Here is a 16,812-nt window from a genome sequence, read left to right on the forward strand (position 1 = left end):
TGGGTACTTGGCTGACGTTGGGGAAGGTAACTGCTGATATGCATCGTACTGACCACACATCCCTTCAGGTGAACTCTACTTTATCTGGACCATGGACAGTATGAATTAGTGCTCTGTAAGTACCAGTATAAAACGGTTGCGGTGTCATATAATGGTACAATGTGACAAGAAAAGTGTATCAATATACCCATGTGTCACCACAGTGTATCAATATACCCACTATTGAGTCATTACAAAATATCAATATAACCACTCATGTGTCACAACCTACTGCATCAATATACCCACCAATATGTCACCACACTGCTTTAATATACCCGCCAAAATATCACAGACCACTCTATCGAAATACCTACTAAAGTGTCACCACATTGTATCAAATAGATCTAGTATCAAACCAATTGAAATGCCGATTCTGGATAAATATTCGTTTTCAATGACATTGTTCGTTTCCGGTAAAATTTGAAAATGAGCTGGTGATTTGGATTCGGTTTCCATTCAGAGACAAAGACAACACTATCAATCTAGCGCCCGTTGTATCTCTTCCTCACAAAAAGGCCATTTATTGCGTACACATATTTATTCTGTTTACTTGGTGCACAATTATTTTTACTTTCTCGTATATACGAAGTATAGAGAAAGTCTTGTAATCGTGCAAAAAAAAAAATCGAGATTTTTGCAAATCTCGACGTTTTGCATCTCACTGATACGGAAAAACATAATTTTGCAATCTTGTCCGTATGTCTGTGTGTCTGTGTGTGTGTGTGTGTCCGTGTGTAAACACGATAACTTGAGTACCGTTACAGCTAGGTTGATGAAATTTCATATATAAGTATCTAATCAAAATCGTAGATCCGTATCAACTTTTGAGCGATTTCCGATAACCGGAAGTGGTACTTTTCCTACTTTGAATTTTTCAAAAGCCTATAACTTGAGTACTATTTCAGATAGATAAATGAAATTTCATACGTAAGTAAAAGATCTAATTCTCTACCTTCTATTAAATTTTGAGTCATTTCCGTTGACTGGAAGTAGTACTTTACGCTACTTCCGATTTCTCAAAAAACTAATGTAAATTTTAAAAGTAATAATAATATTGCGCACTATTGTGCGCTTTTTTATTTCGCGTTCACTTGGTGTGCAATTAATTTGTCTACGAGATTTTATTCTATTTTTAAAACTTTAAGTATTTAAAATGGATTAAAAATCATGTCTATAGCCCGAGTTCCCATCCCCTGTTATTTTATATAAGAATATTCGAGAAAGTTTAGGGGAGATCACTCCCGGTTTATTTTATACAAGATTCTGTTCTATTTTAAAAGGTTTAAGTAATTAAAAATGGATTGAAAATCATGTCTTTATACCCCGTAGTGTTATATAAGAATATTCGAGAAAACTTAAGGGATATTATTTGTTATGACTGAGTCTATTGTCGATGCTAGTTAATTATCTACCCTACCCCCTACCGTCCCACCCCTGAACTGGGACAGCGTGTTAACATCCCACCTCCCTCACCCCGCCCTACCTAGCGTTGTGCAGGCTAGGGGAAGTACAGGTCGTTGGTCTTTGGCCTGAGCCCGACCCATTTAACCTGGTATGCAAATTTGGGGAAACACGTAATGTGATACCCTATTGTATTCGAGGCAGAGACCCTAAACTGGATGTTGAGGACAAATAGGACAGTTGAACGTTAGCTTTACTAGGATGTAGTCGTGTTTTGTGTTTTGTAATGTGGATAGGGCTGGCCACTAGGGCTGGGCACTATTAATGTTCAAGATTATTTCCTTCTTATTGAAGACTAAAGTAGTAACCATTAAAGTTGCCTAGCTGAAATTGTGTTTGCGTTTTACTTGAACCTCTCACTGCAGTCATCACCACCATCAGTACCAACTTTATGGGTGACTCGTGACTAGTTTCGTAACATTACTCCAGGTTAAATTTTTTTCGATAGCGCAATAATAATCATGGCTTCATAACGGAAACGTTAGTTAAATCTGCATTGTCACCAAGTCTTGACCCACGCGTCACTGTTGAATGCAATCGTTCTGGTCAAAATATCGCTCGTCAACTCCGACCTCCAACCCAAAGAAATAACCAGATTAAAGAAGTTAATTATAGCGTGAAGGAAAATAATTACAAGAATAATTATCAAACACAAATCGATTTCGTAAAAATGTAAAAAAATATATAAATAAACTAATGTTTTTTATCCTATTATAATAACCTCAAAAATCATTCAAGAATTAAGATTCCAAAGTGCTTCTTTTTAAATAATTCAATACACGTCATCAAAAATTGTGTAGCGCTTCACTTTCAACATCCTGTACACAATATGGCGCGAGTGTAGGGTATTTATTATTATTTCATCGTTGGATATCTATATAAACATCTCAATATAAATAATATAATAGAAACGAGAAGTGCCACATTGCTACACGGCGATATGTCATTGTTTAGCATCAAAAGAATAAAACGGGCTGCAGCTGAATTTGTTGGCGGTGGGACTAAACAGGTAAAGACACGTCCTATCGTGTCCTATAGTGTCCTTTACTCACGTCTATAATGTGTCCTATACTCAATTCCTATATTGTCCTATAGTGCCCTAAATTGTCCTTTAGTGTTTTTAGTGTCCTAAATTGTCTATACTCACTTCCTATAGTATCCCATAGTGTCCTATACTCGCATTCTATAGTCCTATAGTGTCTTATTGTGCCCTACACTAAAGTCCTATAGTGTCCTATAATCTGGTCCTATAATATCCTATGGTGTACTATACTCACTTCCGATATTGACAGTTCAGGCTTTGGTTGGTTGGCCATAAATAGCAGTACAAAATTCGAAACTCTAGCATTAAAATAATTTAGATATGTAATGTTTTACGATTAAACATTATAAAAGATGATTATGTAGAGAACTTAATTTTTCTTTTAATAAACACGTTTTAATAACAAGCTTTTATGTACTAATGCGCTAAAAGTAGAAAATAAACTATAGACTACTATTTAAAAAACTATTAAAAAAGCGTGGGTCACTTTAGTATCTATCGTATACCTTTACTAATGTTTAGGAAGTGACCCACACTCTTCTTTATAGTATTTTAAATAATAGTGTCTAATTTTTTTTCAAGCTTTTGTGTACTAATGCACTAAAAAGTAGAAAATAAACTATAGACTATAACTATAAAGGAATGCGTGGGTCACTTTAGTATGTAATGGATACCTTTACTAATGTCTAGGGAGAGACCCACGCTCTTCTTTATTTTATTTTTAATAATAGTGTCTAATTTATTTTCTACTTTTTAGTGCATTAGTAAATATAAGCTTGTTATTACAACCAGTGGCGTAGGCAGGGAGGGGGGGGGGGGGGTTATGGGGGTTATAACCCCCACCCCCCCATGGACCCCCAAAATGACTACTTTTTTACGTTAAGCTACAGTTATTGACTTGTGTTAATATTATTTAGGGCTTAAACACTAAACACTAAACACTTAACCTGGCAGCCTCTAGAACAACAATGTATATCATTGTGATGAGAATTGCCTGTAGAATTTAGTTATGAATTTTATTATCGTGCTAAAGTTAAGTATAATAATCTGGAACGCAGTAGGCCAAGGGAAAGTTGGCCAAGATTAGATCAGTTAAGGAGTGTCGAAAGGGAGGGGTGGGCTACGTGGGTAGGCCTTTGTTGTCTATTTGTAGTGCAATGGGAAAGCGTCTAGAAATGAAAAACAAATAAACAAAGGAATTGATTATTATTCGCATTGAGGTTCTATAATGTGTATGTTTTTACTACTTCAAACCATTTGAATTCATTTCACTTAATTTTTAAAAAGATAAGTAAACTGAAAATGATAAAGATGGCAGAGGGAGGAGTAGGCAGGGGTGAGGGGGGGGGGGGGGGGTTAGAACCTTCAAAATGACAATCCTTTACGTTAAGTTACAGCTATTGACGACGATGGACTTGTGTCGCTATCATTCAGTGCTTAAACAAACACTCAGGGTCGCTATAGGCGAAGGGAAAGCTGAACAAGGTTGTCAGTTAAGGGGTGTAAAAGGGGGTGAAGGTGGGATGAATATTGGTACGTATCAATTATAAAATACTACCGGATGCACATCTGCCAGGAAGGCGTGGGCTTGACCCACAATTGTTGACACAAAACTTTGTGTTAGTAGTCTATAAAAAAACTGCGTATAGATGTAAAGCCATGAACCTACTGTAGTCAATTTAGACAGAATAGAAGACCAATAATAATTTGCTTTCTTCTTCGTATAGTCGTGTTTTAATGTGTATCTTTTAACTACTTCAAGCAATTTAAATTCATTTTAATGATAGCGGAAGGAAAAAGGAAATTAACTTTATTAACTGATTTCTTTACAAAGAAAAGTAAAACTGAAAATGATAAAATGAAGATGGTACTATTGCTTTTCAAAGTACATTACATCAAGAAATTTCCATAAATTCAGCACCTTCGACTGTTTCTTATGCAAATGATATCGGCAATTTTATCAAAGTAGTTATAAATGACGATGCACGGTTGTATTTATTAGAAAACATCTGGCGTCCTGATGAGCTTTTAAAATTTCCAGCAAGCGAACAAAGAAATTTAAAGTTTCAATATTTGTGGCTACTTAGGTGGAACTGGTTGATGGAGCATTTTGCAAAAATTGTGTTTTGATTAGTTTGAATTATTGTGGTGTAGGTAGCCAATTTCAAACTGGAAAAAGGCAACAGACAAGTTTAATGAGCACCTGCAATGTGAGTATCATAAAAGAGCTATTTTACTTTCCCAAAATCGTAAATCGGTGATGGAGAAAAAAATTGAACTTATAAAATCTCCTTAAATTTATCATAAGTCAAAAAATTCAAGAAAATCGTTTAAGATTAGCGCCCATAATAGAATCTAATTTTTTTGTGGCCGACAAGGAAATTTTTAGTTGGAGAAAACTGTTGAAAATGATGGAAATTTGATTTTTATAATTTTTTTACGATAGTTTACATGTGTTACTTGTTACAAAACAATAGTTAATACTAAGATAAGTTAGTCGGTGGCACCCACCAGTGTTTCTTCCAGACTTTTTTCTCCGGGGGGGGGGGGGGAGGAGGGGGGCGGTAGACTCTATTCGGGGGGGGGGGGGGCGGACACTGTTAAAAGTATATATTTTCTCTGTAAATTATATACATTTCTTTTCGTTCGGGGGGGGGGGGGGGGGGCGGTACGCCACTGATTACAACGTTTTATTATGAAATTGTTTTTTAGTACTTTACATGTTTTATTTACACTAGAATTGCATGACTAAAAACTATTTCGCGCCTATAGAACGTGATGACGCGTGTATAATAGCGCAGAATAGTTGGGTAATACTGCCTACTAATTTGGACAAAATTTTAATTAATTCATACAAAATTAATTAGGCAACCAATTAAGTCAAATTTAATGTCGCGTTGCATTGTCTTCATGTCTTGACCTACGTACCTACTACGAACAGTATCGGTCAGTTAAAAGTGCCAGCAAATATTCAAAATTATTTAATGAGCCTTTCGAATAATCTGTGATAATGCTCTTGGTTGTGTCCATCAGAGGCGTTACTATGGGAGGGAGGTAGTGGCGCCCGGAGTGTCGATGTTAAGGGCGCCCAACGGGGGAGAAAAATAATTATAGAAATTATATTTAAGTGTTTACTGCATCAATTCTATAACACCAATATAAAAACCATTAAAAAGTAACTAGACCAGTGTCGTAGGTAGGGGGGGTTAGGGGGGATCATAACCCCCCCCCCCATAGATCCCTCGGTATATATATTAAGTATGAGGGGGGTGCAAATCAAAAGTCTGACGCGGGGGGTTGGGGTTGCAAATCGTAAGTTTGATGGGGGTGCTAATCAAAAGTCTGAGTGGGGGTGCAAATCGAAAGTTTAAGGTGGGGGGGGGGGGCAAATCAAAAGTTTGAGGGGGGGGGGGGAGCAAATCAAAAGTCTGAGGGCTGTGGTGAAAATCGAAAGTTTGTCCCCGGGTAAAAATTTGAACCCCCCTAGAGACGATCCTGGCTGCGCCACTGGACTAGACCTTTCTTAACTGATTTGTCGCCCGGGTCGCTACGCCTCTGTTGTGTATATCAGGCAACGATTGTTTAATACAATTTCAGCCTGACAGGAACCAGCTGCCGTGCGAGATTCTGCAGAAAGTCTTCCGTTACCTTAGCTTTAAATAGTAGCATATAGGCCTACTGTCCTTTACTCACGTCATATAGTATCCTATACTGTCCTATACTAAAGTCCTATAGTGTCCTATACTAAAGTCCTTTAGTGCCCTATATTCACGCCCTATAGTGTCCAAAAGTGTCCTATACTCACGTCCTATAGTGTCCTATAGTGTCCTATAGTGTCCTGAATTGTCCTATAGTGTCCTATAGTGTCCATTAGTGTCATATAGTGTCCTATACTCAGCTCATATATTGTCCTATACTCAAGTACTACAATGTCCTATACTCACGTCCTATATTGTCTTTTATTGTCTATTCGCACGTCCTACAGTGTCCTTTACTCACGTCCTATAGTGTCCTATACTCACGTACTATGATGTCCTTTACTCACGTCATGTAATGTCCTATATTGTCCTATATTCTAATGTACTATATTCACGTACTATAGTGTCCTATACTCTACCACAATGTCTTATACTCACGTCCTATAGTGTCATATAGTGTTCTATACTAAAGTCCTACAGTGTCTTATACTAAATTCCTATAGTGTCCTATATTGTCCTATACTAAAGTCCTTTAGCGTCATATAGTTTCATATACTAAATTCCTATAGTGTCCTTTACTAAATTCCTATAGTATCCTATAGTGTCCTATACTAAATTCCTATAGTGCCCTATAGTGTCCTATATTAAAGTCCTATAGTGTCCTATACTCAAGTACTATAATGTGCTATACTCAAGTACTATAGTGTCCTATACTCACATACTATAGTGTCACATTATTTAGTGTCCTATAGTGTACTATACTCAAGTACTACAATCTCCTATACTAATATGTTTTACGTTAATCTGTTAAATGATTTTAATGAATTCAACTTTTTAAAACCATACGATCTAGCGATGTCATGTGTTAAGTTTTTAAATGTTTTTTGTGAGTGGCCGAAAATTCTAAAAAGAGCAGTACAGTCCGGTAAAAACAATACAATAATATTTGTATGACCACATTTTCTTTGAAAGCATAGTTTACGGAATCTCCGAGACTTAATACGCTTAGGTTCATTAGGCACAAACTGTTTAGACAATCACACTTTCAGAGATTTGACAAACTTAACACAATTTCAGCCTGACTGGAGCCAGCTGCCTTTCGAAGTTCTGCTCCACGTCTTCCGTTACCTGAGCAACAGGGACAAGGTCCACGCCGCCCTCACCTGCAAGTCCTGGCTCCGTCCACTCTCAGTGCCGTCCGTGTGGGAGACTGGAGATTTTAATATCGACTCAGAGAGTGATGATAAAGCAATAAGATTTATGAAAAAGGTTGGGAGATCATTGCGCCACATTCGTGCAGATTGTAGAGCCGGCGAGTACGATGTTTGGGGTAAGTCACACAAATAGTGGTTAAAATGTGCGTCTATGTACGAACCAGTCGACAACAAATGTACATGTGTATTTTTGTTTTGTTTTTTTAAAGCAAACAGAAGCCGCGCATCGTGTACAGACAAGCTGTACCAATTTTTGGCCAACTTATTGAACTCACGCAACCATCAAATTTGGACCTTCAGGCTAACCAATATCTGCAGTTTGGAAAACGATGGCATAAGAGCAAAGTCAAGGTCATTTTCAGAGGTCGCTCAACTCTTGGCCAAAGTTTTGTACGACCAGCAGCAGCTTCGTGTCCTTGACCTCAGCAACAGCCAAAAGTCTGTCAAACACCGTGGCTATGCTGGTTTTACCGTACATGAAGGTGAGTATGGACAGTGTAACATCGAGTGTTAACAAGACGTTAGGTGCTTGCACGGTTTGTATTTAGTTAGATTTTATTCTGGTGGTATTAACAGTCGACCTCATTTTAGTGCTGATTTTTCTCCAAACATGATTAAACTATTTAAAATAAAAATGGAAACTTTATTTATATATTTCAAGGTATGAAGCTGCTGAATGCTGCTAGTAAAAACTGTGCCAACACGCTACGGAAACTTGCGATCTCCAGGCTCGTTAGGTTGATAGACATTTACCCTAATGACTTGAGCTTTCTTCCACAATTTCGAAGCGCCATCGCAGGTTTCAGCAAGTTGTCAGGTGGGTTGAATGACATCATTTTTCAGTTAAAGGATTAGCTTGATTTTGTCTGGTCTGTTACATTTTTGAAACAAGTAAATTATTATTAATAATATGTTCAATAATAAACAAACATTTATTTTACTATGAAATAGTATGGTAGGAAATGATGTTGGTTATAAATCTACATGGAAGTCAGCATTTGTTATCTCTAGTGTTGCATCACTGGCTATAAAGTCAGGAGATTGGAAAAACACTTTTCAGTGTAGCAGTCCATTCAGTTTTAAAATGACATTGACCAGCCAGCTTTGATAAAAAAAACCTTGACCACCCAACTCTGACAAGATGTTGACCACCAAATATAACAAAAGCATGACCTAATAAGACCTTGACTACTCAACTCTGATAAGATCTTGACCACCTAGCGCTGATGAGATCTTGACCACCTAGCTCCGATAAGAACATGACCGCGCAGTTCTCTTAACACTGACGCTATGAGTACGTAATATTTGACTTGGTTACTGCTCTAGTCAACTCACCATATGTCACGTAACGAGAGACCTTGTGACTTTCAGACCTGGACCTCAGCTACGGTTATTTGGAAGATGACCTGCTGCTTAGCTTAGCCAGGACAACAACCAGCCTGAAGGTGATCACAGTTCGTGTAGACAAGCCCCCATATTTCGAGAGTAGCACTACCCCTACAGCGTGGGAGAACCTTACAGCGGCATGTCCTGAGCTCATAGTCATATTTTTCATCAAACCCATAACTGTGAGATTTTGTTTATTAAAACAAACCTATAGTAGAACAATATTTTAAAAACAAAATAACATCAAATTACTTTTGCTATTAAATTAAAAGACATGTCGGTCTGGTAACCGTTTGAACACACAGCCGCTTTTAGTAAAGTAGATAAACAAGTAGCTTATCTTCTATTAATAATTTTAGTCAGAGTAACATGGGACGGTGGTAGAGCACTAGGCTGTTACTCCGAAAGTCTTGAGTTCAAATTCAAGAATCAAGTCAGTAGAACGTCTCTAAGACCAACCAACTCTGATAGGTAACTAACTAATATTAAGAATTAAAGACGAGTAGGCAAAGTGCTGACTACATCTCCTTTCATAAGCCGAGGCCGATTAACACATGAACTCTACTTCATCTGTCGCTAGACCTATATTTATTGTTTACTTTTTAACACTGAGTTACAGAGTATTATTTCCAAGTTGAGAAATCACAATTAAATACAGAATTTCAAAGTAAGTCTTGAAAATAATTCCAATCAGGAGTCGTACTTCCAAGACACGACATTGATGCTAACACCATCCATGCCGCTCTATCAAGTCAAGTGGAAAGCAGGCAGTGTCATCGCTATAGAGAACATAGAGAAGTTCTTTCAACATATGGGACAGAACTTTCAGGTGAGGGGGATCAGCTTCACACTGGGTACAGACCTTTCACTTAGTACATTCACGTTACTGAATGGTAGAAATACAAGGTAAGGGGGATCAGCTTAACAGGGGAAGAGGGTGTGGGTGGTACTAGGTACAAAACTTTCATTAGGTCAATTCACGTTATTAAATTGTAGAAAATACAAATATATATTTTGTTAACAAATAGCTGAGCCGAAAATGTTGTCGCGCGGAATCAGCGTTAAACTAATTGAAGTTCCTGAAACTTAATGCAGCAACACTCATGATTTTTACTCATATAATTATGTCTATGTTTACAGGAAACTTTACAACATATTGATCTACAAACTGATGTTGGCCTAGACAAGGAATGCATTGATGCGATGTTCAAAAGGTAGGTGAACATTTTATTGTTATTCTGGCTCTGGTTTCACGCTGTTAAATACATTTTGTAGGCTAAAAGTGTATTAGTTGTTTGCAGTGACGTATGCAGGGGGGGTTAGGGGGGGGAGTAAACCCCCCCCCCCTCATAGACCCTTCGGTATGTATATAAAAAGTATGAGGGGGTGCAAATCGAAAGTTTGAAGGGGGGGGGTGCAAATCGAAAGTTTGAGGGGGGGGGGGGTAAAAATTGGACCCCCCACCCACACTTGAGTCGATCCTGGCTACTCCACTGGTTGTTTGATTTGTAAGTAGTAAAACATATGGTCGAGGGTGCTGCAAGATTAAATGCATATGTTCTAATAGTTGTATGACTGTTGGGTTGGTTAAATCAATGAAGCAAACTTTCTATGAGATAATCTTATCAGATGAAGTAAAGTTTGTATGTGTATGTTTCTTGAACTCTGTATATGACGAAATGGTGTAGCGTGCACCGTGCCCAACAGTTAGACAGGTATCTGACTCACGTTGGGGAACAAGCTGGGTGGACTAGAGTCAGGTACCCATCAGAGCTGGGTAGACTAGAGTCAGGTACCCATCAGAGCTGGGTAGACTAGAGTCAGGTACCCATCAGAGCTGGGTGGAGTAGAATCAGGTACCCATCAGAGCTGGGTGGAGTAGAATCAGGTACCCATCAGAGCTGGGTAGACTAGAGTCAGGTACCATCAGAGCTGGGTAGACTAGAGTCAGGTACCATCAGAGCTGGGTAGACTAGAGTCAGGTACCATCAGAGCTGGGTAGACTAGAGTCAGGTACCATCAGAGCTGGGTAGACTAGAGTCAGGTACCCATCAGAGTCAGGTACCCATCAGAGCTGGGTGGACTAGAGTCAGGTACCCATCAGACTTGGGTGGACTAGAGTCAGGTACCCATCAGAGCTGGGTGGACTAGAGTCAGGTACCCATCAGAGCTGGGTGGACTAGAGTCAGGTACCCATCAGAGCTGGGTGGACTAGAGTCAGGTACCCATCAGAGCTGGGTGGACTAGAGTCAGGTACCCATCAGAGCTGGGTGGACTAGAGTCAGGTACCCATCAGAGCTGGGTGGACTAGAGTCAGGTACCCATCAGACTTGGGTGGACTAGAGTCAGGTACCCATCAGACTTGGGTGGACTAGAGTCAGGTACCCATCAGAGCTGGGTGGACTAGAGTCAGGTACCCATCACACTTGGGTGGACTAGAGTCAGGTACCCATCAGAGCTGGGTGGACTAGAGTCAGGTACCCATCAGAGCTGGGTGGACTAGAGTCAGGTACCCATCAGACTTGGGTGGACTAGAGTCAGGTACCCATCAGAGCTGGGTGGACTAGAGTCAGGTACCCATCAGAGCTGGGTGGACTAGAGTCAGGTACCCATCAGACTTGGGTGGACTAGAGTCAGGTACCCATCAGAGCTGGGTGGACTAGAGTCAGGTACCCATCAGACTTGGGTGGACTAGAGTCAGGTACCCATCAGACTTGGGTGGACTAGAGTCAGGTACCATCAGAGCTGGGTGGACTAGAGTCAGGTACCCATTAGAGCTGGGTGACTAGAGTCAGGTACCATCAGAGCTGGGTGACTAGAGTCAGGTACCATCAGAGCTGGGTGGACTAGAGTCAGGTACCCATTAGAGCTGGGTGACTAGAGTCAGGTACCATCAGAGCTGGGTGACTAGAGTCAGGTACCATCAGAGCTGGGTGGACTAGAGTCAGGTACCCATCAGAGCTGGGTGGACTAGAGTCAGGTACCCATCAGAGCTGGGTGGACTAGAGTCAGGTACCATCAGAGCTGGGTGGACTAGAGTCAGGTACCATCAGAGCTGGGTGGACTAGAGTCAGGTACCATCAGAGCTGGGTGGACTAGAGTCAGGTACCATCAGAGCTGGGTGGACTAGAGTCAGGTACCCATCAGAGCTGGGTGGACTAGAGTCAGGTACCCATCAGAGCTGGGTGGACTAGAGTCAAGTACCCATCAGAGCTGGGTGACTAGAGTCAGGTACCCATCAGAGCTGGGTGGACTAGAGTCAAGTACCCATCAGAGCTGGGTGGACTAGAGTCAGGTACCATCATCGTTGCATGGGTTGGAGTCAGGTACATTTGAATCAGGTACCCATCAGACTTGGGTGGACTAGAGTCAGGTACCATTGCGTGGGTTGGAGTCAGGTACCTTTGAGTCAGGTACCTTTGAGTCAGGTACCTTTGAGTCAGGTACCTTTGAGTCAGGTACCTTTGAGTCAGGTACCTTTGAGTCAGGTACCTTTGAGTCAGGTACCTTTGAGTCAGGTACCTTTGAGTCAGGTACCCATCAGTGCGGGGCGGGCTCAGCGACAGCCTAGAGTCCCTGGACACAAGTGTGCTACAACATGCTTAGCGTGTCAGATACGATATGAGTTTCTGATGTGTCATACATTGTATGTGATGGTATTCCTACCCTACCTCCTGTCCACAGTTTACAGCCGTGCACATATCTGGACACCTTGTCGCTATATTTGGACTGTGACTTGAGTGATGACGAGGAGATGTACACGACAGCCATCAGAGATGTCATGACGCGATGTCCGCTCTCATGTGACGTCACACTGAACGGTCAAGCAGTCAAATAAAACTGGTCAGTCTGACACGGTTGGTGGGGTCAGGAGAGTTCACCATGTTGGATCAGTTCACGAATGTTTTTAGATCGTTATTAAAACAATGTTCTACACACTCGTTTCTGATTTTGTTTTTATTTCTTAATCAAACAAATATAAACAATTCTTTACTGTAAGAAGCTTTAAATGAAATGAAACTAAAACGAACTTGTTTTCTCTAATAAAAGCTTGCGTCGCTCATATTTCGTCTTACAAATTTTAACCACCAAAGCTTTCATAAAGCTTCCACCCCTCACCATGTTTATAAAAGAAAACAAGTTTTCTTGCCTCCTCCCACTCCACCATACTCGGAAATTTTAAGAGCACCCCCAAAACTTGCCGCATTTCATCATGTTTTTACAAAATGTAGCCCTAGTCAGATGATTATAGGTACAGATGAGAATCGTGTATATGAATTTATATAGTGACTAGTTGATACATAAAGTTAATAGGGTGTGAAACAAATATGTTTAAAGAGAACGATCGGCCTGGAATAAAAAAAAAGTTAAAATTTAAGTGTTAGTTTACGTTAATTGCATTAATTTTTCTAATTACGAAATGTGGAAACACATATCTTACATTTTAGTAGAAGTGATTTATACATATCATAGTGATACGCGCTTTTTGTGTAGTTCTTTAAATAGTGGAATACTTCATTTAAAGAAAACCATTTGTTTTTATTCTTTTAATGCACGATTATATAAAAGTTTGTTATTAAATAGTTTTTTTTTTATTTTGTAATACGGCTCAGTCCTGACCATCAGGATGTAATGATCACACACTGAGGTTTGGTGTATTCAGGGCCTGACCCAGAGAGACAACACAACACACTATTGTGTGTAAAACCCGTGAACTGTGTTGAACGCAGCCAAGTTATCACGTGTTATTATTACACAGGTCGAGGTACAGGTAAATAGTTGTTAAGTAGTAGATATTTATGATGTAGATAACATATCATGTACAAAATGACAACGCATAGCCCTTTATTACGCCTATACGTCTTAATCACTAATTCACTACGACCATCGGATCTTGATCTCACGACACATTAGGTTATACTGCCGTCGTGCAAGTCTTGATGTCACGACACATTAGGTTATACTGCCGTCGTGCAAGTCTTGATCTCAAGACACATTAGGTTATACTGCCGTCATGCAAGTCTTTATCTCACGACACATTATGTTATATTGCCGTCTTGGTAGTCTTGATGTCACGAAACATTAGGTTATATTGCCGTCATCCAAGGCTTGATCTCACGACACATTATGTTATATTGCCGTCTTGCAAGTTTTAATCTCACGACACATTAGGTCTTCTTCTTCTTCTTCTTCGTTCTTAATTATTAGTGTTGAAGGGGATCGAGATTTATCTGCCAGTGGGTTTGAACTCGAGACTTTTGCTCGAATTTATCAACCATGAGCTTTTTGCCGACTCGACCACGCCTCCAACACAATTAAGCGTTACGTGTCAACTGGTTATGCGCCATTGAGGCCATTGACTCCGATTTCAGCCTGCTTTTCTTTTTGGATTTGCTTCCATAGCCTTTGTCCAACCAAGAACAAACTACAAGGCAGCAGTTCTTTAATTTTGGAGTTGTCTCTCCTAGAAGAGTGGCTGTCCCCAGCTAACGAACCTCATCTGCCCGAGGGTTCGAACTCGAGACTTTTCGGTTTAGCAACCATGAGCTATACCGACTCTACCACGCCGATCCCTCACATTAGGTTATATTGCCGTCTTGATCTCACGACACATTATGTTATATTGCCGTCTTAAAAGTCTTGATTTCACGACACATTAGGTTATACTGCCGTCGTGCAAGTCTTGATCTCACGACACATTAGGTTATACTGCCGTCGTGCAAGTCTTGATCTCACGACACATTAGGTTATACTGCCGTCTTACAAGTCTTGATCTCACGACACATTAGGTTATACTGCCGTTGTGCAAGTCTTGATCTCACGACACATTAGGTTATATTGCCGTCGTGCAAGTCTTGATCTCACGACACATTAGGTTATACTGCCGTGCCGTCTTGGAAGTCTTGATCTCACGACATATTAGGTGATATTGCCGTCTTGCTAGTCTTTATCTCACGACACATTAGGTTATATTGCCGTCGTGCAAGTCTTGATCTCACGACACATTAGGTTATACTGCCTTTGTGCAAGTGAAAATTCCCCTACACAGATCTCTCAGAGGTCACATGACATGGAAAGACCGGTAATAATTAAAGGAAAACAGAATATAAAAACTTGCGGACCCACATCACGTGCAACCAAACTAGATCCTGATAACTGCACGTTGGCAGGTAACTCTAGTATTGGTTACAAAACTCAATAATTAAAGATTTCTACTAGACTAGAACTGCATGACTAAAGATAGTCACACAAACGCACAGTTATTCGTTTTTGTTTTAATACTAATGATAGCGCGATAAACATCATTACTTCAGAAGGAAATATTATTTTAATCTATCTATAAAAATTAATTAATTAATCCTATTCAAACAATTGCATTGTCACCAAGTCCTGACCCACTGATTGAATGCAATCATTCTGGTAGTAGTGGTCAAAATATCGCTCATCAACTCCGACCCAAAGAAATAAACAGATTAAAGAAGTTAATTATATTGTGAAGGAAATAAATGCAGGAATCATTATCAAACACCTAAAAATTTCGTAAAAATGTAATAAAATAGACAGATGTATTTATCCTAATCTATATACCTCCAAAATCATTAGAGAATTCAAATGGGGGGACTAAGTTGTCGAGAAACCTTCCATCATATTGTTGACATGTAATAAAAACGAGCTTTTTTTTAAGATTTTGCAATCAAAGCGATCATAAAAATAATAAAACATAAAAACTTAAGCCTATAAATTATTCGGAAAGTTAAAGTTTTTAGAATCAATGTTATAACAGTTGTAAATCAAGAGAACTTGAAAGTAATTTCTAATTATTTTCATCAAGCCTAAGTTATAACCGGATGTTTCACTTTCGTAAGACATATATTGATTGGTCCCAAATCAGTTTTTTTATTTACTTAACTTTGCAGATATAGATATAGTTTCTAATTAACGATGCTAATTTAAACCTAATGACACAGGTCTCCTTTTTTCGCTTTCAATTTGCACAATAAAATGTATGCTAGCCTATCGAATAGCAGGATGCAGTAGCGTACGCAGGGGGGGAGCAGGGGGAGCGGGGCTCCCCCTCTGGCCATTTTCAGCAAAGTGGCGCCTTTTTGGAAACTTTTTAAACTCAAAGTTTTTAAACAATGATATTTGTAAAAAAAATATTTTTGGTCGGCACATCTAGATTTATGTAAATCACAAGATTTCTTATCATGCAGCAATTAAGCATTATTGTACTAGTCCAGTAGTGTCTACGTTTACAACACGTATTAACAGCTGCATCAGTTTGCCATTCTAAAAATAACCATTACGATGCATTGGTATTTTTTTTAATAACCTCTACCGTTAGTACTACTTGGCAATAGGGGTGTAAAGTTTAAGGCAACTGTATAATGTATTTGCTTACGAATAATTGCATTAGAAAATGTTATACATAAAACTTCACACATAATTACTTTGTATATACAGTTTAAATCGTGTGATTAATTTTTTGAAAATTACAATACAGAAACAAATACAACTGATGTGACACCTCTATTTAAATTTACTTATGGGCAAGCTGCGTAGTGGTGGGGAAATTTTGACAAGTTCAACAACGTCATCACGATGAAGTAGTAGTATTATTACAGTTATGGCGATAGTGATACGATTACAAATTATATGAAACAGTTACAACCCTCCTCCCCCATGGACCCCTCTGTAGAAAAAAAAATATTGTCATAATACCACTGCTACTTATTTAAATCTATTTCTGAATCAGTATACATGTGTAATATATATGTATGTTTAGAACCCCCACACCTCACCACCACAATTGTGCAGAGCGACATTAATGTCACACCTAGGTATACACTGGGTTGGATAGTTGACCTAAAGTGACCGGACAGTAAAAAGGTGTTTGAGCAATACAGTGATCTAACCCATACCTATCACTATTTAAAAAAAAATTCGTTAAAGAACACAAAAAAGCAGT

General features: G+C 39.2%; 1 protein-coding gene across 1 annotated transcript; it reads left to right on the plus strand.

Annotated features, from left to right (window-relative positions):
* The first annotated feature begins 2,315 nt into the window (after nucleotides 1–2,315).
* LOC131938886 (uncharacterized) lies at nucleotides 2,316–12,765 on the plus strand. Its single transcript, XM_059297110.1, has 8 exons — nucleotides 2,316–2,512; nucleotides 7,321–7,573; nucleotides 7,667–7,939; nucleotides 8,119–8,274; nucleotides 8,829–9,025; nucleotides 9,538–9,672; nucleotides 9,984–10,057; nucleotides 12,528–12,765. Exons 1-8 carry the CDS (start codon nucleotides 2,444–2,446, stop codon nucleotides 12,679–12,681), a joined length of 1,311 nt encoding a protein of 436 aa, XP_059153093.1. The 5' UTR covers nucleotides 2,316–2,443; the 3' UTR covers nucleotides 12,682–12,765.
* Nucleotides 12,766–16,812: the final 4,047 nt, after the last annotated feature.

Source organism: Physella acuta, unplaced genomic scaffold (assembly GCF_028476545.2).
Source record: "Physella acuta isolate Inbredline_101_S28 unplaced genomic scaffold, ASM2847654v3 ptg000258l, whole genome shotgun sequence".
NCBI lineage: Eukaryota > Metazoa > Mollusca > Gastropoda > Physidae > Physella > Physella acuta.

Bases quoted from the DNA above. Each gene is read 5' to 3' on its own strand.
- LOC131938886 (XM_059297110.1), top strand. From the start codon at position 2,444: ATGTCATTGTTTAGCATCAAAAGAATAAAACGGGCTGCAGCTGAATTT. The intron at 7,574-7,666 runs GTAAGTCACACA...GTTTTTTTAAAG, and splicing joins CGGCGAGTACGATGTTTGGG to CAAACAGAAGCCGCGCATCG. The intron at 7,940-8,118 runs GTGAGTATGGAC...ATATATTTCAAG, and splicing joins TGGTTTTACCGTACATGAAG to GTATGAAGCTGCTGAATGCT.